The sequence below is a fragment of the Dama dama genome, chromosome 8 (assembly GCF_033118175.1).
Source record: "Dama dama isolate Ldn47 chromosome 8, ASM3311817v1, whole genome shotgun sequence".
NCBI classification, from domain to species: domain Eukaryota; kingdom Metazoa; phylum Chordata; class Mammalia; order Artiodactyla; family Cervidae; genus Dama; species Dama dama.
In genome coordinates this window covers 7,206,315-7,232,614 of record NC_083688.1, presented here as the reverse complement: position 1 = coordinate 7,232,614, position 26,300 = coordinate 7,206,315, and the positions used below count along the sequence as shown (strand labels likewise).

At 53.2% G+C, this 26,300-nt stretch overlaps 2 protein-coding genes across 5 annotated transcripts in view; both read left to right on the top strand.

Moving 5' to 3' along the window:
• The window catches only part of IL22RA1 (interleukin 22 receptor subunit alpha 1), a 29,524-nt gene extending 19,550 nt beyond the window's left edge, over positions 1-9,974 (top strand). Inside the window, exons 4-6 of one of the 2 annotated variants that reach the window (XM_061148205.1) lie at positions 2,975-3,113; positions 6,966-7,087; positions 8,001-9,974. In XM_061148205.1, coding sequence (XP_061004188.1) covers positions 2,975-3,113; positions 6,966-7,087; positions 8,001-8,954 — 1,215 coding nt within the window. In that variant the 3' untranslated portion in view covers positions 8,955-9,974. The remainder of the gene's footprint in view (positions 1-2,974; positions 3,114-6,965; positions 7,088-8,000) is intronic. The other variant, XM_061148204.1, reaches the window with a different exon arrangement.
• A 593-nt stretch (positions 9,975-10,567) lies between these two features.
• Positions 10,568-26,300, top strand: part of MYOM3 (myomesin 3) — a 59,606-nt gene continuing 43,873 nt past the window's right edge. Inside the window, exons 1-6 of one of the 3 annotated variants that reach the window (XM_061148201.1) lie at positions 10,568-11,199; positions 17,395-17,523; positions 19,923-20,101; positions 20,467-20,547; positions 21,383-21,542; positions 22,228-22,385. In XM_061148201.1, coding sequence (XP_061004184.1) covers positions 19,941-20,101; positions 20,467-20,547; positions 21,383-21,542; positions 22,228-22,385 — 560 coding nt within the window. In that variant the 5' untranslated portion in view covers positions 10,568-11,199; positions 17,395-17,523; positions 19,923-19,940. Of the gene's footprint in view, positions 11,200-17,394; positions 17,600-19,295; positions 19,369-19,922; positions 20,102-20,466; positions 20,548-21,382; positions 21,543-22,227; positions 22,386-26,300 lie in introns of those variants that run through there. The other 2 variants (XM_061148202.1, XM_061148203.1) reach the window with 2 other exon arrangements.

The window sequence follows — 26,300 nt, the reverse complement described above, 5'->3', positions numbered from 1 at the left end:
GAGAAAGAAGAGAGATCAAACATAGAAATGAAAGCATGATCAGGGTGGGAAGTCAGGGGGCTATTGCAATGGTACGTGCTGGAAATGGAAAGGGCCTGAACCAGGATGGAGGCAGTAAAATACTGGGGAAAGAAGGACTCTTGGGACCTTGAAAACGCTACTGGAATTGTATTACATGATCATTTCAATCATAAGAGTTCCAAAAAATAATAAGTTGTTAAATCCACACATGCACTTCTTCACCCCCTTCAAAAGAAAAGCAATAAATAACCCTAAACCTTGGCCTCCATGTGTCTGGAAAAGGGAAGGCATAACTGAAAGGCAAAGAACCAAAGAAGAAAATTCTTAGCCTTTAAACTGCCAAGAACATAGGTCCTAGACCTTTAAAGAAAAGTTTATGTATTATTTCAGGGCAATTATATACAAAGGATATGAGAGAGCATTTGTCAAAAAAAAAAGGCTTTAAGGTTTGTGCTTTGGATATTAGAATAAGACATTATTAACAGATTGAAGACAGGAGAAAGGGACAACAGAGGATGAGATGGTTGGATGGCATCACCAACTCAATGGATGTGAGTTTGAGTAAGCTCCAGGAGTTGGTGACAGACAGGGAGGCCTGGCGTGCTGCAGTCCGTGGAGTCTCAAAGAGTCGGTCATGATTTGAGCAAGTGAACTGAACTGAACTAGGGAATCAAATACAGTTGTCAGTTTGGGGTTGGGGATGGGACAGAACCGAGAGAGAGGAGATCGGGATGTTTAGACATGTGAGGTTAGAGAAGCCCGCAGACTGATGTTCAGGAAGGAGCTGCCCATGTGCCCCAGGAATTCCATAGATCTTACTGAGATCACTTTGGGTGTTATCCACACATTGGTGATCACAGGAGCCACAGATTGAGAAAAAAATCAACAAGAAAATACATGGAAGAAGAGGGAAAAAAATAGATGAAGAGTGAAACTTTCAGAAAAACAACACTGAGGGGCTGAAACCAGTAAAAGAACAATTAGAGAGGGAGGAAGAGAGCCAGAATGATGGAATGAGGCAGCCAAGGAAGGAGTTCAAGGTCAGAGAGTTTTGAGACATACAAGTGGGTAAGAACTGAAAAGCAGCTCCAGCAGAAGGATGGGCAGGCACAAAATACAAGGGCTTGCTTCCGAAGCAAAGTGTCTGCAGGAGTGGCAGGCATTCAACATCACCAGAGGCTAAAGTACTAATTAGGTGAGCTGTAAGGAGAGATAAGTGAACAAGGTGGGCAGGGACCAGGGTTTTTCACTCTGTAATATGACCTAGACCATCAAAGGATTTTGAATAAAGGAGCTTTGCAATTATATTAATTGTTTAGAGAGATCGCTGTGACACAAGGTTAAATCTAAAGGTGGACAGGGACGAAACCAGAGACTGGGGACTAGTAAGGAGGCCACTGCAAGAGTCCAGGGCAAATACATTGAGGTCCAGTCAAGACAGAAGCAAAGAGGAGGTAAGAGATTGATGGATATTCAAAGGGTTTTTGTTATTTTATTTTAAAAAGGAGGAAAAGGAGAATAGAAGAAGGAAGAATGGAGAGGTGGTGGTGATTGTGGTGGTGATGGTGGTGGTGGTGGTCATGATGGTGTTGTTGTTGGTGACACTGATTGTGGTGTTGATGGTGGTGGTCATGATGGTCATGATGGTGATGGTATTGGTGATAGTGATTGTGGTGGTGATGGTGGTCACGATGGTGATGGTGTTGGTGACAGTGATTGTGGTGGTGGTGGCCATGATGGTGATGGTGGTGGTGACAGTGATTGTGGTGATTATGGTGGTGGTCATGATGGTCATGATGGTGATGGTATTGGTGACAGTGATTGTGGTGGTGATGGTGGTCATGATGGTGATGGTGTTGGTGACAGTGATTGTGGTGGTGGTGGTGGTCACGATGATGATGGTGTTGGTGACAGTGATTGTGGTGGTGGTGGCCATAATGGTGATGGTGGTGGTGACAGTGATTGTGGTGATGATGGTGGTGGTCATGGTGGTCATGATGGTGATGTTGGTGACAGTGATGGTGGTGGTGATGGTGGCAGTGGTGGTGGCCATGACGGTGATGGTGTTGGTGACAGTGATTGTGGTGATGGTGGTGGTGGTGATGGTGGTCATGATGGTGACGGTGTTGGTGACAGTGATTGTGGTGGTGATGGTGGTGGTGATGGTGGTCATGATGGTGATGGTGTTGGTGACAGTGATTGTGGTGGTCATGGTGGTGGTCATGGTGGTCATGATGGTGATGTTGGTGACAGTGATTGTGGTGATGATGGTGGTGGTCATGGTGGTCATGATGGTGATGTTGGTGACAGTGATGGTGGTGGTCATGGTGGTCATGATGGTGATGGTATTGGTGACAGTGATGGTGGTGGTCATGGTGGTCATGATGGTGATGGTGTTGGTGACAGTGATTGTGGTGATGATGGTGGTGGTCATGGTGGTCATGACGGTGATGGTATTGGTGACAGTGATTGTGGTGGTGATGGTGGTGGTCATGGTGGTCATGATGGTGATGGTGTTGGTGACAGTGATTGTGGTGATGATGGTGGTGGTCATGGTGGTCATGATGGTGATGGTGACAGTGATTGTGGTGATGATGGTGATGGTCACGGTGGTCATGATGGTGATGGTGTTGGTGACAGTGATTGTGGTGGTGCCACCCTGATGGTGGTATATAACAGCAACTAGTATTTATAGAGTGCATACTAAATCCCAGGCACTGTTCCAAGTGAAAGTACACTGAGCTTGCAACTTTAAGGAGAGCTTGCAACTTTAGGGAGAAACTAGAAGTTAGGGGACTGGGAATGGAGCACTGCAGACTGACCTGCCAGTGTATGGTTTGGGCAGCTGGTCTCACCATTTTCTAAGTGCAGTGACCCTGGCAGAGTTGTAAGCAGGCTCCTTATGGAGGTTGGTGTATAAGAGGTGTTGCTCTGTGTTCTCTGTCAAATTCAGGACCTTGAAGGGAATAAGAGAGAATTTGAGTTTGTCGGCCTGACCCCTGACACGGAGTTCCTTGGGACCATCATGATTTGTATTCCAAACTTATTCAGGGAGAGCGCCCCTTATGTATGCCAAGTGAAAACGCTGCCAGGTAAGTTCAGCTGAAGCCAGAGGGAGGTAGGACTGCTGAATTCAAACCTTGACTCTGTGCTTTCCTCCTAATTACCCAGGTGAGGCTTGAAAGTGCTCTAAACACAAATACACACACACACACACACACACACACACACAGAAGGATTACCAGTGTATTATTAAAGTCAATCTTTGTTTATCCATAAATGAGTTAGCTGGTGGGTTATCATAGCAAATGTTTAATCTCCACCCTCCAGCCTATGTCTGAATTTCCTCTCTCTGGCAAACTGCATGTGTATCCTGGCAAAGCAAATTCAACTTGATATTAACTCAAGTGAGACATCCTGGGAAATAATCTGCTGATGGGAGAGCAGAAAAGATAAAAAGATCCCTCAATACCTTCCCAGGTCAAATAAAAATAAGTGATTATAATAGCATTTCTGCAGTACCAGCCAGGGACCAGACACGACAAAACACAATTCTCATGAGCTATCTATGAAGCACCTTGGTTCCACTGAGAAAACTGAGGTACAGAGTGGTTAAGTAACTTGCCCAAAATTGCATCGATGGTGACAGACAGAACAAGGCCTAATTCCAGGGAAGACACTGTCATCACTATGCTTCTATAGAAATCATTTTGAGTCACTGGCTCAAGGAGGTGGTGTCCCATGTTCCTTTCCTCTAGCACATTGAAACTCAACTCTTATTGTAAGCATCATGATATTTTTACTTGTGTTTATTTTCATAGAGATAGAAATGTAATGCTGTAATTTTAGAGGATGAAAGTGATAGCATTGGATTGGATGGATTTGGAAAACAGTTTCCACCCTAGTCTTCATTTTAGATTAATGATGTCAGTAGGTGATTTCTGTTCTGATGAACAGAGGTCAGGCAATTTAGAGGCTGGACCCAAGGGTATAACTGCAGCTTGGTAGAATCATCATCAGTTAGGTTCTGGTCCTCAGCTTTATTCAGAAATTCAGCTCAACGGTTTCTCCAAGAGCCCGTAAGAGACTGACTTCTCTACCCAAGTCCCAGTACTTTAGTGTTCATGGGAAAATATGCGTGGTGGACCAGCCAGCACCGGCCACTTGAACGGGGCATGCCCTTCCTGGGGAAAGGGCCAAACGAAGACCGGAATAGACCTTGGCAGTGGAAGAACTAGAAAAAAGAAACCAACGTCACAGGCAGTGAGCTAGGAGTGTATATATGATTTGTGACCCTCTCCTCGGACCTTACTGGATAAATCTCCTCCATTCCCAGCTCGCCCCGTCCCCTTGCTTATTGACAACTTGCAGACCACTCCACCCATATCCTTCTGATCTACCCATATCCTACATGATCTAACTCATGATATCATTTTTTTCTAAGACTGTAGCTGCTTTTATATGAATCATACTTTTTAGTGACCATTTCTTGGTGACATATAGAAGGTGCCTTATCCTTTATAATGAAGAATATTAATAAGAAGTCCTACCATTTATTAAGTACGTACTCTAGTGCCAAACACTGTGGAAAATGTTTTACATATATTATCCCATTGAATCCTTACTACAATCCGGCAAGTTGGGTAACCTCATCCCCATCTTACAGAGGAGGAACTCTGGCTCTGAGAGCTTAAGCAACTTGCCCATGATCACACAGCTGATCGGTGAACCTAATTAGGTTCATCTGATTTTGAAGACCGGGCTCTAATCACCACTCTGCAATTTCGTTTAGAGCCAGTCCCCTCTACTGCACACTTATTCCTCTTACTTCTATTTCAGGATGAACCGTCCTGCCCTTGACCCTGTATCCAGGAGTCTGTCTTACCCCAGAGCCCAGGACCCCTCCTTTATCTACATCTCTGAATGTCTTGGGCCATCATGCCAGCATCCTGATGCTGGAAAGGGGTCTAGGGCTTGGCTTACCCCATATCCTAATTTAACAGACAAGAAAACAAAGGTATCGTTGTGTCTTGGCTCTGAGGATGAGCTTTAGAGTTACACATGTCAACCCTGGCTCCGCCGCTGAGTAGCTGGTTGACCTAGTCACACAAGTCACTTAACCTCTCTGAGACTCAGCTTCATTATTTGTAAGGAGGGAGCATACATAGCCATCTGTTTGGTAGGATAACATTGGTAGAGCCCTCTACACAGTGCTTGACATGTATTAAGAGTTCAGTCATCGCTGGCTACTGTTATTATTAATAATAAATCTTAGACCAGAGAGGGTCATGCAGAAGAACACATCAGTGACTGGACCAGACCTCTAATACCCCACTTTCCAGTGCTGTTTCTGTCATGTCTTCCTACTTCCCCGTGAGTGAGATGGCAGAAATGTTCCAAGTCCCTGTCCTGGGACAGGAAGCAGCAGTTTTCCAGTCACGTTAGGCATGTCATGTAGAAACATGTGGTTCCTGTCCTCTCCCCAGTAGAGTGATGGGAGTATCACGGGACAGGAGACAGGGTATCACTCAAGTGGGAAGCTACCCAGAGAGGCCCAAGCCACAAGGACTTGGGAAGGAGAGAGGAGAAGCCTGGAAGTAAAGGCTCCAGCAATCCCCAGGGTTCACAGTCATTGCCAAGGTCACTGGCAACTGATGATCACCCAAGCTGAAGCCACACAGGGGCCAGGAACCAAAGGAGGGTGACTTGGAAAGTCAAGACCACTGGGTAATCCAAATCATCAGCTTTCTGTTGGTTTGTTTTGGCTGTATTGTGTCCTTGTTGCAGTGCACAGGCTTTCTTTAATTGCGGCACAGTGGTCTAGTTGCCCAGCAGCATGTGGGAGCTGAGTTTTCCAACCAGGGATCAAACCAGCATTCCCCATGTTTGAGATGGCTTCTCAACCACTAGACCACCAGGGAAGTCCCAAATCACCAGTTTTAACAAAAACCCCAGCTACCTCTAAGAAGAGATACCAAGCTACTTTCCAGTCCCACCTGGGTTGGTGACAGGAAGTGTGTCATGCCAAGAACTGGCTGCAGGCACCCATTCCAAAGATACAGGACTATAGGGAGGAGGCTCAGCACTAGAGCCCTTACCTGTCCTCTCCTTCTACTTTAGAAAGGGTGATGCTTCCCAGGCTCCCTCCTGAGTGAGGTCTTCCCAATACACAGCTCAGACCTTGACTGAGACGTGGGCAAGTCGGGCCCCTCTCATTGTCCATCTCCCCTCCCTTTGCCTCTTTCCCAAGCACCCGCCAGGAAGGCAGGACTTCCCTTAGACCCAGACAAGAGGGGCTCTTGTAAGGTCCTGCTCCAGCCCTGCCCTGGTCATGGCCCTCCCCACAAGATGAAGGGTCCTTAGGTCCAAGTGGGCAGATCCCCATGGAATCTGTGAGCCCCAAATCCCCTGTATCAATGGCAGGAGCCTGTGTCCAGTCTCAGCAGGTCTCCTCCTTGGGTCTTTCTTCCAGAGGGCAAGCCCTCACTCCAAAGGGTGGCCAAAGGATGGGTATTGTAGGGGCCATGGATGAACTTGACCATGAGCCCATATCCTTGTGCATGATGCCCCTGACAGTGTGGGTTGGAGCCAGGCTGGGCTTGCAGGAACTCCCCCCTGCACTTCTGTCTTTCTACTCTGCACCCCGAGGTGTCCAAGAAGCAAGCTTCAAGCCTTCCAGGTTGTTATGAAAAGTATATTTGTTAAGAAGGGGGCACAGAACATATTTAACTTAACAATGTAAAAACGCAATTTATAAATTCTTAATATTTAGACGTATGGTGTGTGGCCCTCCATCTGTGCCCTCGCCCCGGCCCCGTAAGTCTTGGGGGTAGAAGAGGCCTTCCCAAGCCTGACCCGAGAGGTGGGGTTGGGGGACGAGGCCCGAGTTGCCAGCACCCACACTGACAGCCTCAGCCTCCCTGCTTTGCCTCTTGTTGACCCAGATCGGACGTGGACCTACTCCTTCTCCAGCGCCTTCCTGTTCTCCATGGGCTTCCTGGTCGCAGGGCTCTGCTACCTAAGCTACAGATACATCACCAAGCCACCTCCACCTCCCAGCTCCCTGGTGAGCAGGGGCCCTGGGGAGGGCATGGACCCAGGGACCCCCGGCTCTCTCTCGCTTCTCCCGCCAACCTAGAGACATGGCTGGCAGCCCCTGGGGTGGACCGACAAGAGCTAGGAGCTTGGGAAGAGAAGGTGTGGAACAGAAAAGCCATGTGGTTTTCAAGGGGGCACACGCCCTATCTGAATGGGCAGCCCAGGCAGGCTCTGCCACCTGGGATCACGGGCCCAGTATGGCCACATCTTTGCATTTTTTTCAGAAGTCAGAATTTCAGATGGTAATGTGAACTCTCCCATGTTTCAAGTCTTGGCAACTAATTTTTCTAAATTAAGCCTTAACAAACCACATGTGTCATATCAGCAGCCCGAGTCTGGGGCATCTCTGCCTGCTGCAGAGCCTGGATAGTCTGGGGCTGGAGGAGTTGGCCCATCGGCCCCTCCAAGTCAAACCCCATCTGGGCCATTTCCTGTAAACTCTCCTGGCCTCCGCTTTCCCCCACCCTTCCCCTCCTTTCTCCCTCCATGAGACCCTTTGGGAGCTGAAGAGCAGTTGAAGCACCACCTGGGGAGCATCACCCAAGGTCATCCCAAATCTGAGCCAACTCCTTCCAGAATACCCACCTCCTGGGGAAATCACAGCCTGACTCACCACTCTCCCTGGCCAAGCCAGACTCTGGAAGTGGGCCTTAGCTAATGGGGCCAGAGCCCTGTTCCTTCACAGAGGCCCCAGCACTTAGAGGAATCCCTGGGAAAGGAGGCAGGGCTTATAGATCTTGGAAAAGCCCTCAGACAGCCTACCCTTGCCCTTGCTCCCACCCCGGGGGAGGACTGCAGTGCCCACAGCATCCTCGGTGGGGGGGCGGGGGGTGGGGGGGCTGAGAAGGCACTCTAATGGGCGTGCTGTTCTCCCTGCCTAGGATGTCCAGCATATCCTGCCCTTCCAGCCTCTGCGGTTCATCCAGGAGCACACCCTGATCCCCATCTTCGACCGCAGCAGCTCTGGCGGTCTGGCCCAGCCTGTCCAGTACTCCGAAGTCAAGTTCTCCGACCCCACGGAGACCCCGGGACCCCCACCGCGGCATGGCCTGCCTGAGATTGCCTACCTCGGGCAGCCAGACCTCCCCGTCCTCCGGCCCTCCAGAGGACCACCTCACCAGGGACTCCCCATGCCGTCATATGCCCCCCAGGCTGCACCCGAGGGCAGGCCCCCATCCTACGCACCTCAGGTAACCCTGGAAGGTAAACCCCCCTCCTACACCCCACAGGCTGTCTCAGAGGCCCGGCTTCCTTCCTACACCCCGCGGGCCACTCCGGACAGCTGGCCTCCTTCCTACGGGTTGTGCGGGGAAGGGTCTGGGAGAGACTCCCCACCTGTGACACGCTCTGGTCCCAAACACCTCGGAACTAAGGGGCAGCTCCAGAAAGAGGCGCCAGCTGGCAGCTGCAGCCCAGGTGGCCTTTCGCTACAGGAGGTGACCCCCTTGGCCATGGAGGACCCCCAAGAAGCAAAATCCTTCCACCAGCATCTAGGGGTTCACACAGACCCAGACTCTGACTCTGATTCCATCGGCCAAAGGGGGCCAGGAACACGAAGCTCCCTACGGGGCCAGCTGCCCCTCCTTTCCTCTGTCCAGATCGAGGGCCACCCCGGGGCCCTCCCTTTGCAGACTCCGTCCCTCCCATGCTCCCCCGTGGACGAGTGTCCAAGTCCCTGGGGCCTGCTGGAGTCCCTCGTGTGTCCCAGTGACGAGGATCCGGCGTCCAAGATGGAGGCCGAGAGCCCAGGCCTTCAGGCCCCAGACCTGGAGTCGTCCACGGAGCTGGACTCGCTGTTCCGAGGCCTGGCCCTGACCGTGCAGTGGGAGTCCTGAGCGGAGAGCAGGGCAGGCCTGGGGCTTCCTCCTGTCCCCACCAGCCCCCAGTTCACATCCTTGGCCGTCCCTCCCGCACCCAGGGACGCTGCGCACTCTACAGCCCAGCCCTGGGTGGGTGCCCTTGAGGAACCCGCAGAGGAGGAGGCTGGACCCTTGCCTCGGCTATGATCCCTTTGGAGCAAAATAGACGTGAGAAGAGCTCCAGCCAGAGTTTCAGAGGCGTACCATGTGCAAACGAGCTTGAGCACGCCGAGCTCGGCAGGGCAGGACACAGTCAGAGAGAGGGGGTCGATGCAAGGAGACCGCCCAGAGATCCAGGGCCCCGGCTCCTAACGCACTGGATACAGAGTTCTCCTGGAGCCTACCCCTCTTCACTCCTTTCCTGGCCAGTTTCATAATCTGGTTCAGCAGACTGAGGTCTCTGCCTCCTTTATGATTCCCCAAAGAAGGAAAAAAGGAGCCTGAAAAGGGACGCCTCCTAGCAGACTGGGCAGAACCAGAACAACCTGTGAGATGGCAAGACTCCAGGGCCGGGTGTGGCTCAGCCCCAACCAGGGCTACTGCCTGAAACTGCACTGTTTCAACTTCCATCCTCTACTGGAGGCTGGACCCCAAGTGAAAGGCAGGTCCTGCAGGGAGGGAGAACACAGAAACCCTCTCTGTCAGCAGGAGTTTCAGACCCTATCCTGGGAGCGGGGTTTGAAAGGAACATGGGGCCACGGGGTGCCTGAAGGAGACACAACTACAAACTGTACTTACTTCACAACTTTGGAAACTCAGCCTTGGGTTCAGCCCACCTGGGTTCCAGTTTCAGCCTTAATACTTCCCAACCATGTGACTACAAGCAAATGAATCACTGTTTGAAATCTCAGTTTCCTCATCTGTATAATGCGGATAGTCACACCTACCGCATGGGATTGTGGTGAGGCTGAGATTAAATCATGTCTGTAAAGTGTTTCACAGCGCCTGGCACATGGGCCATGTCCAATAAATTATTAGCTGTCTCCTATTGTGATTTTTTTTTTTTTACCCCCAATTCAGGTTGATTTTGGATCAGGCATTTTCTCAGATTATCTTGATTTCCTCAGAATTGTTCCAGGCCAAGCCAGAGGGTCTGGACTGCCTAGGAGGAGCTCAGGGAAGGGACTGCAGGAAACAGGGTCCCAGAGACACACGGAACCTCCTCCTTGAGCTCTTAGGTGGAAGCTATTTTGGGGGTGGCAGCAGCCTGCTCAGAGGACCTGTCTCCCCAGCAGCCCCCACCCCCAGAGGCAGGGCAGGGCCACCCCACAGTTCTGCCCCTGCCTCTGCTCCTCCGTAAAAGCAGGTTCTCATCTGAGCTTCCAGCATGCAGTCACATCCTTTGTGTCACTGCATCTCCTGTGATCCTTGTGATGAGGAAACAGAGGCCCAAGGAGAAGAAGGGGGCTCCCCCACTGTGCCCCCGCTAAGGCCACGACACAGTTAGAGTTTAAAATTAGTGCTTTCTCTAAAAAAAAAAAAAATTGTATGCAGACTATTATTTTAAATTCTTTATTGAATTTGTTATAATATTGCTTTGGTTTTATGTTTTGGTGTTTTGGCAGCGAGGCATGTGGGATCTGAGCTCCCTGGACAGGGATTGAACCCATACCCCCTGCATTGAACGGGGAAGTCTTAACCACTGGACCCCCAGGGAAGTCCCCCAACTCTAGTATGTTTTGTCTTCATCAAGAGAAGGAACTTCCCACAGCAGTTTGGATTCGTGCCGGATGAGACTCCAGGGACATAAGGAGGGGAGGGCCCCAATGGGGACCCTGAGGGGCCAGAGGCCTCATCCCCCTCTGAACATCCCAAAGCCCTGTCTGAAAATAGCTGAGCAACAGGGTCAAAGTGCAGTTGCCCTGGTGAGACACTTTCTGGGTGGGCAATGCCCTCCCTTCACTGTACCCAGCACGTCTCCCCTCCTATTCCTCACCCCTCCCCTCCCTGCAACACAGCGCCAGGCAGCACAGTCCTTATCTGTAATTAATATTTAACATCTCTTCAGGGTCACTGGTCTAGACCCAGTATCTCCCTGGTGGAGGGTGGGCTGGCCCATTCTCCTCCCGGCAGCTGCTACATTGGCCCTGATGATTGCTCTCTGCCCCCACACTGCAAACAAGCCTGCTTCCTGTCACTCGGGGTGAACTTGGCCAAAGGTGGACTGTCTCACCTGGTTTAGTCATGAAAACCAACTTACCAGCTGGACTCTTCTCACCAGGTGAGTGGGTCAGGGTGTCAGAGAGTTTTTAATTAAAAGCTGTAAACATCTCTTCCAATTCACAAGGCCGCAAAGCTCTCTAAGCTCCCTGGGGTAACTGTTGTTCCTACAGTCCATGAGTCTCTGAGTCCTGTGATCCTCCTCATCCTGGCCCTGCGTCTGCTAGGCTTCATCCCCTCTCAGGTCTCCGGCCTGCCAGGCAGGAAACTCAGGCTACAGAAACAGCTGGAACTAGCTAGGGGGCAGAGCGTCTGAGGCCCCGGAGCCCGGCTGGGGCGTTGGCATTCCTGAGTGTCCTAGACCTTGACCACACTGCAGCCTGGCCCCACCCAGTCCAGAGAAAGGTGAGTCTGGTGTCACCAGCCTCCAAGTCACGCAGAGCCCAGCCCAAGAGCAAATGAATAAGAGTCCAGCAGAGCCGGTCAAGGAGTAGTAAGAGGAGGCGGGACTCAGCCTCGCTGTTGGGAAGTTCCTGCTCTTGATGGCTCCTTCTTCCATTAACCTGCCGTGATAGGCGGCATCGCTGATATTCTGCAAAGGAGGAAAATGTGGCTCAGAGGGTTTGGGTGAGGTTTCCTAAACTTGCCTCACCATGAAAAGCCCTTGAGAAGCTTACAAAAAATACATCTTCCTCAGCCCCAGCCCAGACCTGCTGGATCCACAGCTCCTAGGGAATCAGGCTTTTAATAAAGTCCTTTAGTGATTCCTCTTAGGCAAGTGGAAGAACCCATGCTATTATATCAATAGTTTTCCTATTCATTGGTCTCAAATATCCCCCTAGAGCCACCCCCATCTAACTCCCTGGATGGGGGTGGGGAGCTGAAAGTAGGGGGGGCGGTATTTCAATCTGAGATATCTGAAGACTCCCGGCCTCCCAAACCCCCAGCCGAGGAACGCGCGGGGTTTGCCTGAGTTTCCACCGAGAGAACAGGGCCGTGGGGGATGAGGGCTCCTCCAGGGTCCCACAGGGCAAGGCTGGATCCCTCTGTGCCCCTCCCCAGTCTGGTGTCAGCTGGACAGAGGGACACAGCTCTGAGACCCCAGCCCCGTCCCCTCCCCTCCCACCCGCACCCCACGCGGCCCTTCAGTTGCTTGAGCCAGTTTTCCCTTCCCACTCTAATGAGGAAGGGGCATGAGGAAGACGCGTTTTGACCTGTTAGTGAGAGACGAACTGTAACCGGAAGTAACTTAAGTGTGAGAGCAACAGAGCAGGGAAGGGAGACGGACGCAGGAGAAAGGAGGCGCCGGGAAAAGGCTCTGGACCAGACAGTTCTCCCCTTGGCCACCAGGGGGAACCATCAGCCGAAGACAGTCCGGTTGCTGTCTTAGAAACCCTCGGGGCAGTTCAGGGTGGTCGGTGGGTAAAATAGGAGGTGGGAGAGGGTTCAGGATGGGGACACAGGTCCACCCGTGGCTGATTCATGTGAATGTATGGCCAAAACCACCACAATATTGTAAAGTAATGAGCCTCCAATTAAAATGAATAAATTAATTTACCAAAAAAAATAGGGTTCAGGTGAGAATCCTTAGTATTCATAAATCCAAAGAAGGCAATGAAAAGGAAAAGGAAGGGGAGAAAGAATGAAATATTTAAGGAGTACTACTTCATGGGTTAGAACTTCCCAGAGGGCAAGGGTTTCCCCAGTGCTTCAGAGGTAAAGAATCCGCTTGCAGAGCAAGAGATACAAGTTCAATCCCTGGGTCTGGAAGACCCTCTGGAGAAGGAAATCCACTCCAGTATTATTGCCTGGGAAATCCCGTGGACAGAGGAGCCTGGCAGGCTACAATCCATGGGGCCACAAAGAATCAGACACAACTTAGCTATTAGACAACAACAATTTCTTGCATTTTAACCTGATTTGAATCTCGTAAACATTCTTCAAGACAGGTACTCATTCATTCATTTTTAACAAGCGTGTATCAAAGACCCAGTTGTATGCCAGCACTGTTCTTGGGGCTGGGGATACAGTGAACACGACAGGCAGGTAATTCCCTGTTGTCTCAGAGCTTGCATACAATTTGCACATAAAGAAGCAGCCCAGAAAGGATGATTGGAAGGACTGATGCTGACGCTGAAGCTCCAAAACTTTGGCCACCTGATGCCAAGAACTGACTCATTAGAAAAGACCCTGATGCTGGGAAAGGTTGAAGGCGGGAGGAGAAGGGGACAACAGAGGATGAGGTGGTTGGATGGCATCACCGACTCGATAGACATGAATTTGAGCAAACTTCAGGAGCTGGTGATGGACTGGGAAGCCTGGGCATGCTGCAGTCCATGGGGTCGCAATGAGTCGGACACAACTGCATGACTGAACTGAACTAAAACTGATCATACAGTATTTGTCTGTCTCTTTCTGACTTATTCCACTTAGCATAACATCCTCCAAGTCCATCCATGTTGCTGCATATGGAAAAACGTCATTCTTTGTTATTCCATTGTTTATACTTACCACATATTCTTTATCCATTCATCTTTCATTGGACACTTAGGTTGCTCCCATATCTTGGCAACTGTAAATAATGCTGCTATGAACATTGAAGTGCATGCATATTTTTAATTAATCTTTTCATTTTTAAAATATGTAGCCAGGAGTGGAATAGCTGGATCATATAGTAGTTCTATTTAATTTTTTTGAGAAACTTTCATACTGTTTACCATAGGGGCTGCACCAATTTACATTCCTGTGAGAAATATATGAGAGTTCCCTTTTAGGAGACTGAGATTTTGGCTGAAGCTCTCGCTTGTAGATTCTGTCTGTCTGTCTGTCTGTCTGTCTGTCTGTCTCCCCCCTGAGGAGTCCCTAGGGCCTAGGAAGAAAGACAGACTCAATATTGCTGGGCCCCTGAGGCCCCAGGAAGAGGCCAGGAGGGGAGCTGTGTCTCTGGAGTGGAGCCAGCACCGCCTTCCACAAACCTGCTCATCCCCTGAGACTGGCTCAGGAGCCCCCTCCTGATCACCCCCTATCGTAATTGCCTGTGTCCCCATCTAGATGAGACATATCCTAAAGACCAGCATCTTATCTCTCCCCTCTACATCCCCAGTGCCCTGCAGGCCTAGGTATGAATGTCCGTGAGGGGAGAGGATTGAGACGGGGAGGAGGAGCAAAGGTCCAGAAGAAACCTCCCCTGTGGCCTCTCCGGAAGCCTGGGAACTTTGGATGGTGAAGGAGAAAATGACTTGCCCTCCTCTGCTGCTTGTACCATGTGCCCCACACTGCCCGCACACCCTCACCCCACCCCACACACACCATCGCACACCCTCACACCTCACACTCAGCCCGCACACCCTCACCCCACCCCACACACACCATCGCACACCCTCACACACCCACACTGCCTGCACACCTTCACCCCACCCCACACACACCATCGCACACCCTCACACCCTCACACTCAGCCCGCACACCCTCACCCCACCCCATACACCCCATCGCACACCCTCACACCCTCACACTCAGCCCACACACCCTCACCCCACCCCACACACACCATCGCACACCCTCACACCCTCACACTCAGCCCGCACACCCTCACCCCACCCCACACACCCCATCGCACACCCTCACACCCTCACACTCAGCCCGCACACCCTCACCCCACCCCACACACCCCATCGCACACCCTCACACCCTCACACTCAGCCCGCACACCCTCACCCCACCACACCCACACACCATCGCACACCCTCACACCCTCACACTCAGCCCGCACACCCACACCCCACCCCACACACACCATCGCACACCCTCACACCCTCACACTCAGCCCACACTCTCACACATTCCACACACATCTCATACCCTCACACACAGCCCACACACTCTTACACACATTCCAGACACACCTCATACCCTCACACACACCCGACACACTCATACACATTCCACACACATCTCATACCCTCATATTCAGCCCACACACTCACACACATTCCACACACATCTCATACCCTCACATTCAGCCCACACACTCTCACACATTCCACACACACCTCATACCCTCACACACACCCCACACACTCACACACATTCCACACACATCTCATACCCTCACATTCAGCCCACACACTCACACACATTCCACACACATCTCATACCCTCACATTCAGCCCACACACTCACACATTCCACACACACCTCATGCCCTCACATTCAGCCCACACACTCACACACATTCCACACACATCTCACACCCTCACATTCAGCCCACACACACACACATTCCACACACATCTCATACCCTCACATTCAGCCCACACACTCACACACATTCCACACACACTTCATGCCCTCACACACACACCACACACTCTCACACACATTCCACATACACCTCATCCCCTCACACACAGCCCACACTCTCACACACATCCCCACACACACCTCATACCCTCACACACAGCCCATACACAATCGTACACACATTCCACACACACCTCATCCCCTCACACACAGCCCACACATTCACACACATTCCACACACCTCATCGCCTCACACACAGCCCACACGTTCACACACATTCTATACACCTCACACCCTCACACACAGCCCACACATTCACACACATTCCACACATACTTCATACCCTCACACACATCCCATACACTCACACACATTCCACACACACCTCATGCCCTCACACACAGCCCACACTCTCACACACATCCCCACACACACCTCATACCCTCACACACAGCCCATACACAATCATACACACATTCCACACACACCTCATCCCCTCACACACAGCCCACACATTCACACACATTCCACACACCTCATCCCCTCACACACAGCCCACACATTCACACACATTCTACACACCTCACACCCTCACACACAGCCCACACATTCACACACATTCCACACATACTTCATACCCTCACACACATCCCATACACTCACACACATTCCACACACACCTCATGCCCTCACACACAGCCCATACACTCACACACATTCCACACACACCTCACACCCTCACACACATCCCATACACTCACACACATTCCACACATACTTCATACCCTCACACACATCCCATACACTCACACACATTCCACACACACCTCATACCCTCACACACATCCCATACACTCACACACATTCCACACACACCTCATACCCTCACACACATCCCATACACTCACACACATTCCACACACACCTCATGCCCTCACACACAGCCCACATACACACATTCCACACACACCTCATGCCCTCACACACAGCCTACACACTCTCACACACACACCCTCATACCCTCACTCACAGCCCACATACTCTCACACACATCCCCGCACACACCTCATACCCTCAACACCCCACACACACTCTCACGCACATTCCACACATACCTCATACCCTCACACACAGCCCACACACCCACCCACACACCCTCACACACATACACACACTCATACCCGCACACACAGCCCCCACACAATCTCACACACATCCCCACACATACCTCATACCCTCACACACACACCCCACACACAGACACACCCTTACACACAACTGCACACCCTTATGCACACCCACACATAACTCATACCCTCACACACATCCCAAACCCCCCACACACCATCACACACACACCCTCACATGCACTCTCACACACACCTGCACACCCTCACATACATACACACATACCCTCACACACACCTCACCATAGGCGAGCAGGGCCCGTCAGTAGCTGCTGCGTGGGGAGCAGGGGTATAGATGAAAAGAAACCCACTTCTATTTTAGCAGTGATAACCTATGAGCACTAAAGACTCATTTTTCCAGTCACACATCATGTCTTCCTGATGACTGGGGGCCCAGCCTCGCTGTCTCCACTTTCAGAAGGGGAATCAGATCTGAGAAGCTGCGTGTCTTCCCCGAAGCACCTGTCACCGGGGTCAGCTGGGGGAGGAATTCAGAGCAGAACTCTCAGCAGCTGAGAAAGCTGTCCCTGATCCATTTTCCATATACCCAGGCCTGAGCTATGAGCTTCTTTCCACTGCAGCAGGGGGCGAGGGTTGGGGAAGGGATGGCACCCAGGGGAGGATCTGTCTGTGGGAGGTGGGTGGGGGGGTGTGGGGACAGCTCCACCTGTCGCTGCCCGGCAATGCTGGACCCAGGGAACGGCCCCTCCCCCTCACCTCCCCCCCCATGGTTCTCATCCATTGTCATCACACTGCTATATTTAAGGCCCGTGCAAGCTCCAGGATCACATTCTTCTCCCAGTCCCCGCTGAGTCCGGGGCAAGAAGAAACCAAGGACCCTCTCATCCTCTGGAATCGTCTCCCCAGAGCCTCCTGAGTGGGCACAGCTGCTTCTGTGAGTCACCTCCAGAGATCAGGGGAGCGGAGAGAGACCTCCAGAGATCAGGGGAGCGGAGAGAGACCTCCAGATAGTGAGACCCTCAGCTTTCTATTCGGAAGTGGGGTAGGGGTGTGTGTGTGTGTGTGTGTGTGTGTGTGTGTGTGAAAAGGATCCTGTGAGATCGGGAAGGAAGAAGCAGACTTGTGCTCAGCCATGGACATGAGAGGGGATTCTAGAAAAAGAAATCCCTGCCCTGCCTCACTGTTTTGTGTGGCCCTGGGTCTTCCGAGCTGAGCCTTCTGTGATATGAAAGCTACAGTACAACCCTCCCAGATCCCTTGGGGATGCCCTGGGAAGTGGAGGCTTTCCTGCAGGCATCAGGGATCAGCAGGGACCCGGGTGGGCTGGCAGGTCCGGCCAACCTAGAGCTGTCCTGGCGGAGCCCTGCTTGGCCCGCCCAGCGGGCAGGGGATGAGAGCGAGGCCGCGGGGCCTACATCGCAGGGCTGGGAGGGCGCTCATCCAGCCTGGACTCACTGGCACAAAACCCGGGCCAGCACTCCTGCCTCAGAAACTGGTGGGGAACATTAAGAGCATGTCCCCGCTTGCCCAGACCCCCTGGGTAGGCTGTGTCTCCACTCCCGCCCGCAGGACCCAGCTTTCTGCCGTCAGGACTCAGAGTCTCTCTGGCTCATATGCTTCTCTTCCCGTCCTGAGGAAATGGAGAGACCTCCTTGACCCTTCTCACTGGGAGATGCTGTCAGAGAGCTGGGGGGATGACCGGGGGGTGGGGGCGTTACAGACAGGGCAGTGGCCAGACTAAGGCTTGGGAGGAAGGTGGAGGAAATGGAGTGGGTGGGGAAGGCCACAAAGCAGGACCCCAGGAGGCTTTGCACCCTCAGAGGAGGGCAGTGGGGGCCGAGGTCCCCTCCTGACCTGCCACGCATCGCTGACCCCTCTCCAGCAGGCACACACCGCCTTCTGGAGAGAGAGCATTGGAAAGCTGCAATCTGCTCACGACCTAATCCCAAGCCTCAGTCAGCGCTTTAAAAAGAACCGATGGCTCATCCCTAAAGCCAGGGGTCTGGTTGCGGGCGGCCCAGGAGGTCCAGGATGAGCGCCAGGCCCGCCCCGCTGCGCTCGTCAGGAACAGAGCATCCGGGGAAAGCAGCCAGCAGCTGAGGCCAGGGAACGTTAACCCTCCGCTGCTGGGGCTGGGGCCGCGTCCCAGGCGAGCCAGGGCCTCCCTCGCTGGTACCCAGCAGCTCTCTTCTGGGCCGAGAGGAGGAAGGAGCAGAAAGAGCAGGCCAGTCATTGTCTGGGTGCAGGCAGCCTCTTCCTTGGGGGTGCGGGGGTGCTGGATAGGAAGCCCAAAGGATGACGTCCCATTGAGTTCAGCGAGGTCATTGCAGGAAGCTTCACAGACAATCCTTGGTCCCAGCTAACACTCTGCAGTGACCCAGGCTCTCCTGGGGGTTCTTTTCTGGATGCCCAAAGGGAGCAAACTTTAAGGAACCAGGAGAAATAAACTTCCACTAAGACAGACCCTTAGCAGCCTGAGCCCTCTGACACCCCAGAATAGGCCTTTCCGGGTCAAGGATCTCTGATGGGGCCAGTGCGCCCACCTCCCCCATCATGAACTTAGGGACATGGCCCCCCACAGGTGTGTTCTGAACACACACACACACACACACTCACTCACTCTAGCTTGGCCAGCAGGCCCCGAAGGAGAGGCGGGGACAGGACAGAGCCTGCCCTCATAGAAGCAGACAGGAGAAGGCTAAGCACGGGTCTGCTCTTCTGTCTCCTCCTTCGTGCCCAGGGTCTACATCAGGGCCAAACCTGGAGAGGACCTTTCCAGGTAAGAGGCCTGTCCCAAATTCCCACCTGGAGGAGCGTGGACGCCAATTCCAGGGGTTCCACCGAGACGCACCCTAGGGCTTCAGCATCAGAGGGCCCTCAGAGGCCTGGGGGTAACATTGCACCCCAGATCCAGGAAAGAATGTACTGCAAGAACTCAGAGCCAGCTAGCTTGGGGCCGCCACTCTCCTGCCCACTTCTTGCCCTGGACGTCACAGCGCTCAGTCCCTCACGTGTGGGAACCTGAGGCCGGAGAAGGGAAGGCCTTGCTCAGGCCACGTGGAGGGGCAAGGACAGAGTGCAGCGGAAGCCAGGGCCTGCTCCTCAATGGGGGGCAGCCCATGGGGTGGCAGGCAAGCCAGGCTGAGAGCTTGAAGCCTGCCTCTGTCACCTGGGCAGGCGCGGGTCACCCCCATTGGGTCTTGAGATCGCCTGCCTGCCCACCAGAGAGAGACCACCCCCCCACCAACAGACCTCGGGAGAGATGCTGGCGGGCCCCACGGGGAAGGGGCGGGTGGACACCTGGTGGAGTAACCGTGCACTTCGGCTCTGCAGGTTGTCGCTCTCGCAACCATGACTCTGCCTCACAGCCCGGGAGGTGTGGGGGAGCCCCGGCCCCCCCAGGCCGTGCAAGTGCACCGGCGGGAGCACCGCCGGGAGGAGGAGCAGAAGGAAGAGCGGCAGCACAGCCTGCAGATGGACTCCTCGACGCGGAGACGGACCTTCCGCAGCAGGTAGGGCGTCAGGGCACCCCCAGCCACTGCCCTGCCCCCAGGACCCCCAGTCTGAGCAGAGAGGCACAGCCTGACCTCTGCATACTCCAGTCTGAGGGGGGAGGCATAGCCCTGACCTTGGGAGGTTCCTGTTGGAAGGGCAGGAATGACCCTTCTTTTTGGAGAGCCCAGCCTGAGATGGGAAGCACAGCTCTGCTTTGTGGAGCCCCCAGGCTAAGAGAGGAGGCATGGCCCTGTTCTGAGACCACGGTTTGAGAAGGGCAGCACAGCTGTGCCTGCTAGTACCCTGAGGTGGGTAGGTGGAGCCCCCAGCCAGACCCCCAGCCAAATCTGCAGGAGCCATGAACTCTCTTCTCCCCGGGCAGTGAGGAAGAGTATCAGTTCAGCGCTGCAGACTACGCCCTCGCAGCAGCCTTGGCTCTGACAGCCTCCTCAGAGACAACGTGGTAAGTCAAGTGACCTTTCCAGAGAGCCCTGGCCTAGGAAGAGGTCATCTTGTCCATTCCCCTTCCTCCCTACTGGCTCCCACACTCAGCTTAAAAAACATGCCCGAAATTACACACCTAGAACAGGTGACTAGTCAGAGGTTTAAGCCCAGGGCTGACTGATGGCAAAGCCCACGGCACCACCCTCTGATGGGTCCACAGGCGGTAGTGAGGGACCATCCCTAGGGGAGAGGGTGGGGTTCCATGCTTCACCACCCGGCTTCCAGGGGAGGAGTCTAGGGACAGAGAGGGGAGGCGAGTAAACCAGCCCACATGTCGAACACAAGCCCTGAGATAGGAGGGCCTCCAAGCTTGGGAGCATCCTTAGGCCTGTGTCCTGCTCCTGGACGTCCCAGAGCAAGTCACTCAGCCTGTAAAGCAAATCTCTACCCAGTCAAATGGGGAGACTAAGCCTGCCGGCTTGGCTCTACTGAAAACAAGAGGAACCATGGCTTGTGAAACACCCTTGTGAACTGTATTGATAATATTAAGTGTTAGTCATTCAGTCGTGTCCAATTCTTTGTGACCCCATGGACTGTAACCCACCAGGAATTCTCCTCTGTCCATGGAATTCTCCAAGCAAGAATATTGGAGTGGGTTGCCATTCCCTTCTCCACCTTCTAAAACCCGGGCCCATTCAGGGGATTTTGGAGGCAAGAAAGGATTAAAGTTGCCCTTGTCCTCAAGAAGCTTAAAGCGTGGCCAGCAAGGCCAGGCATAGGAGAGGTAGGGCCAGGATGCGCCCCCACAGCACCACCCATGGGCTCCCCGCCTCTGACAGCCTCTGTCACCGCAGGGAGGCCCAGCTGAGGCGCCAGACCAGCACCGTGGAGCTGGAGGAGCGGGGGCAGAAGCGGGTGGGCTTTGGAAACGAGTGGGAGAGGACAGAGATCGCCTTCCTCCGGACCCAGTGGCTGCTGCGCCAGAGACGAGACCGGAAGGCACTGAGACGGCGGGTGAGAGGGGTGGGCGGGGGCTTCCAGGGCCCTGGGACCCACAGCCCTTCTCATGCTGCCCCCCCTCACCCTACCCCCTTCTCCAGAAAAGCTGGACCTCCCAGGGCCCCCACCTTCTAGCTGCATGACCTTGGGCAAAGCTATGATTCTAACCGAGCCTCAGTTTTCTCATCTGTAAAATGGACGTATTTGGTCCAATACTGAGTGTCGACCGTGGGAAGTAAATGAGAACACGCTTATAAAACCACTTTCCCAGTTCCTCGGACACAGAAGACACTCGGGAAATGTCAGGGATCTGAAGCCACCTCCGTGCCCCATCCCTGGGCAGGACAGGAAGAGCTGTAATACTTACATGGGTGTTATCACTGCTCATGTTTTTCACATAGAGACTTAAGTCATCCTCCCTACAATCCTACAGGAGGGTGGGGCAATATGATTATCATCCCCATTTTACAGATGAGGAAACAGAGGCCTGGCCTATGGTTGGTCTCATAGCCAGTAAGCGGCAGAGTTTGGCCTTGATTCCAGGTCAGGTCCCAAAGCCCCACGCCCTGCCCTCTGTGCCATGCTGCCTGTCAGCCACTGGCGAGGAGAATCCAGCCTGGGCGTCAGGGGGAAGGTAACAGCAAAGACGGGGGAGGCGTTGCCCTGGCTCCTGGGACTCACAGGCCCTTCCTGCCTCCAGACAGAGGAGAAGGTCCGGGAGGCCAAGGAGCTGCGGGAGCTGTGTTCCGGCCGTGGGCCCTGGTTCTGGATCCCTCTGCGCTCGCACGCGGTCTGGGAGCACACCACGGTCCTGCTGACCTGTACCGTCCAGGGTTCACCTCCACCCCAGGTCACCTGGTAAGCCCCCAGGGCAGGAGAGAAGGGATCCTCACCCTGCCTCCAGGCTCCGGACCTCAGGGATCCCTTGAATGTGACTTCCTTACTCAACACCTCCCCGCCAGGGGCCTGGTCCCTTCCCCACAAGTTCCTGCTGCCTTAGAAAAGCCGCGGACCCACAGCCCTGAGCTCTGCCCACCCCCAAACAGAGCAGCAGCTGCTGGGGAAGCTCCGGAGGGGTTATTCTTAGCTGCCTCCCAGCCAGCCTGGGGCTAGATGTCTGGGCCACCTGGGGAGCCAGCACTTGTGAAAATATGATTCTGGTGGCTTGAGAAGGCAGCTGCCCCAAGCTGGGCATCTCCAGGGTTGCAGGAAGATGGCAGAGGCAGGTCCAGGGTCGGGGCAGGAGAGAAGGCAGGGAGGGTGGGGGCTCTCAGTGAGAAGGAGCCCAGGCCCAGCTTGCTCTCTCTGCTAACTCTGTGTGTGGTCTCAGCTATGGCTCAACCTCTCTGGTCCTGCCTCAGTTTCCTGGTCTGTGAAATGGGTTGAAGATCTCCTGTCCAGCTTGCGTGTGTTGAGGATTTAAGGCCACAACAATGTGGAAGTCCTCAGAACTTGAAAGCTGCTGGGAAAGCAGGAGGTACCATTCCTGGGAATGTACTCATAAAAGAACACAGAGTTGAGGCCTTGCTGGAAGAGGGGAGTGGAGGCAGGAGTCTTCTGAAAGGACCTGGGGAGGTGGGCATGGCAGCATCTGGGGTCTCTCTCCACCCCAGAGGGAAATGTGTCATTCACACAGCTGAGCTCAGTCTATCCTGAGCTCCCCAGGGTCTAAGGCCCATTGTCAGGCATGCTGGGAGACAAGGAAACGATTTCAACAAATATTTACCAGGAGCATAATCTGTCCCTGGCCCTCACTCAGACAATGAGGCATAGAAATGACCCAGACACAATCTCACCTCAAGGAACTCTCAACCCAGAAAAGAAATGTCAACACAATGAGAAATATGTCCAAGGGCGATATTTGAGATAAGAGTGAAGGTGAAGAAGGGCAGTAGCTGTCTCCCTCTGGGGAATCCAGGAAGGTTTCTCAGAGGAGGTGACATATAAGCCCAATCTCAAAGCTGAACAGACCAGGGTCTCAGTAGGAGAGAGAAGATAAGCACACAAATAACTGAGGTCACAAATGAAAAAGCAACATCTTACACTTGAGCCTCCCTTACACTGACCCAGCACTTTCCTCTCATTTGAGTCTCTGGGCCATTCATGAGGTTAGGACTACATCCCCATTGCACAGGTGAGGCTATCGAGGCTCAGAGAGGTAGTGTGACTTGTTTAAGTCACACAGCTAGTGTGAGCCTGAATTCAAATTCTGGTCTTCTTGCCTTCCAGCCCAGAGCTCTACTGGCCAAGAGAGTAGAAAAGTGATCATTACAGTTGTTTTTGGGTTTCGTTTTTCTTTAAAGCATCTATAATGCCTCTGAAGTGAGAGAAAGGGGAAGAACTTAGGCCAGAAGCAATCAAGAAAAATGTCCTCAGGGAAGTGTCATTGCTGGTCGCTGCCAGATGGCATTCATTCAAATTCTGTGGGGACCAAGGCTGTCAGTAGGAAGACCTGGGCTAAGCGGCGGTCAGCCTGGCAGCCAAGTCCTGCCCTGCCCTGGCACCGAGGCTCACATCTAAGGCTTTCCATGGGAGCCTCTGGGGAGGGAGGCTTGTTTCCACCCCTGCCAGCAAGGTTGCCACAACAAGGAGCTGAGCATTCCTTGCAAGTGTTGGAGGCCCAGGCCAGGCCCACCTCCAACCAGAGGGACTCAGGGGGCCCCAGGGGCTCCAGGCTTTGGGGATCAGGTTTCCTATCAACAGGCACCTCTGACAGGGCCAGCTCATCCCAGACTGGCCTCCAGAGCTTCGCCCAGGCTCTGGTAGAGACCCAGCCCGAGTCAGCAGGACGATCCTGGCTCCCCAGGCTTGTCAGGAGAGTCCATTCATTCAGCAGTTATTGAGCACTTCCTGAATGCAGGGGCAGCAAGAGGGCACATCAGACAAGGTCCAGGCTGGCTATGTTTACTCTGCAGAACTGGGTCCTGGCCACAGTTCATGAACATCAGAATCACTCTCCCAGGTCAAGCCACCTGCAAAAGTAAAGTGAACACCAAAATATGGCAAATTCCCTGGTGGCCCAGTAGTTAGGACTCAGTTCTCTCACTGCCAGGAGCGCAGGATCTCTGGTCAGGGAACTAAGATCCCACAAGCCACGCAATCAAAAAATTTCTTTAATTTATAAAAGAGGTTGGGGGTGGGGGGAGGAAAAAGACCCACCAGAATATGTAAGGGAAAGTAAACTTAGATAAATAATAAAAAATCTCACTCTTTTACGTAGGCCTCACTGAGCCAGGCTCTGGGTTGGGTGCCTGCCTCAGTTGTCTCATTGAATGCTGTTTAATGATTGGCTGCCATTCAGCTTCATCCACACAGCCAAGCCTTCAAGGGCCTGAGGAACAGGCAGGAGACTGACGCCCAGAGAGGGGCAAAAATGAGAGCTGATGTCCCAGGCTGTCCAGGTCATGCCCAGAGCTGCAGCTGCTGCTTTTTCTGGGAAAGGCAGAGGCTGGCCCAGGCTGAGGTGTCTGGAATGTTCCTGACAGCTGGGGGATGGGGGCACTGACCTTGGCCCCCCCAGGCCTGGGAGAGGTGGAAAGATAGGGCATCCAGATTAGGCACCACCCTCCCCACAGAAGACTTAATTGGGCTCCTTTCAGAAGAAGGCACGGCCTGACGGCCGTAAGGTGAGGTGTGGACACAACACTGTTTTGGTCGCCATGGAGACAAACAGGGCATGGGGAGTGGACAGGTCCAAGGAAGGTGATATGCTGAGGATGGGGCGCCCTCTTTTGGCCAAGGCCTCCTCTTTGACCTCAACCACCACTGGGGCTGGGCTTCCCTGGTAGCTCAGCTGGTAAAGAATCTGCCTGCAATGCAGGAGACACCAGTTCAATTCCTGGGTCGGGAAGATGCCCTGGAGAAGGGATAGGCTACCCACTCCAGTATTCTTGGGCTTCCCTGGTGGCTCAGATGGTAAAGAATCCTCCTGCAACACAGGAGACACCAGTTCAATCCCTGGGTTGGCAAGATTCCCCTGGAGAGGGCATAGCAACCTACTCCAGTATTCTTCCCTGGAGAATCTCATGGACAAAGCCTGGCGGGCTACAGCCCGTAGGGTTGCAAAGAGTCAGACATGAATGAAGCGAATGAGCATGCTCACACACACACCTCTGGGGCTGACTCTTCACCCAAAGTCCTCATGGACACAGAGGCCCAGAGAGGGAGAGTGATTTGCCTCAAGTCACACAGCAAACAGTGTCAGGAACCCAGACCTCCTAACTTTCACAGACATTCACTCATCAGACCTCCAGAACATACCCCAGTGGGCTGTGGGCAGAGGCAAGGCCACCTGGCTGTCCAGGGCTTGCAGCAGAGGGAACAAGACTTCACAGAAAACAAAAGGAAGTATCCGGGGTACAGTGGGGTGGGGCCATGGTTGGGAATCGCCTGGCAAGTTTCAAAATAACTGATGCCCAGATTCTACGCCCAGAAATTCTGATTTCATGGATCTGGGCTAAAGCCTGGGCATGGAGTTTTTTTAATGACTTACAGAAGATAGATTTTTTTCCCTTCATGTAAATATCTGATGTAGATGGGGAGGGGCTGCATGGCAACTCCACCCTTCAGCTTAGGGACTCAGGCCTGTTCCCACGCACGGCTGGAGACCTCGGGTCTTCCTGGTTCAAGATGGCAGCCGTATTTATGGCTGTATTCTTGCCTCAAGATTGGAAGGAAAGATGATGTGAAACCGGGCAGAGAGTGTCATCAGAAGCAGCCACGTGACTCTTGGACTTATTTCTGTTGACAAGACTTAATTTAGTCACGTGGTCA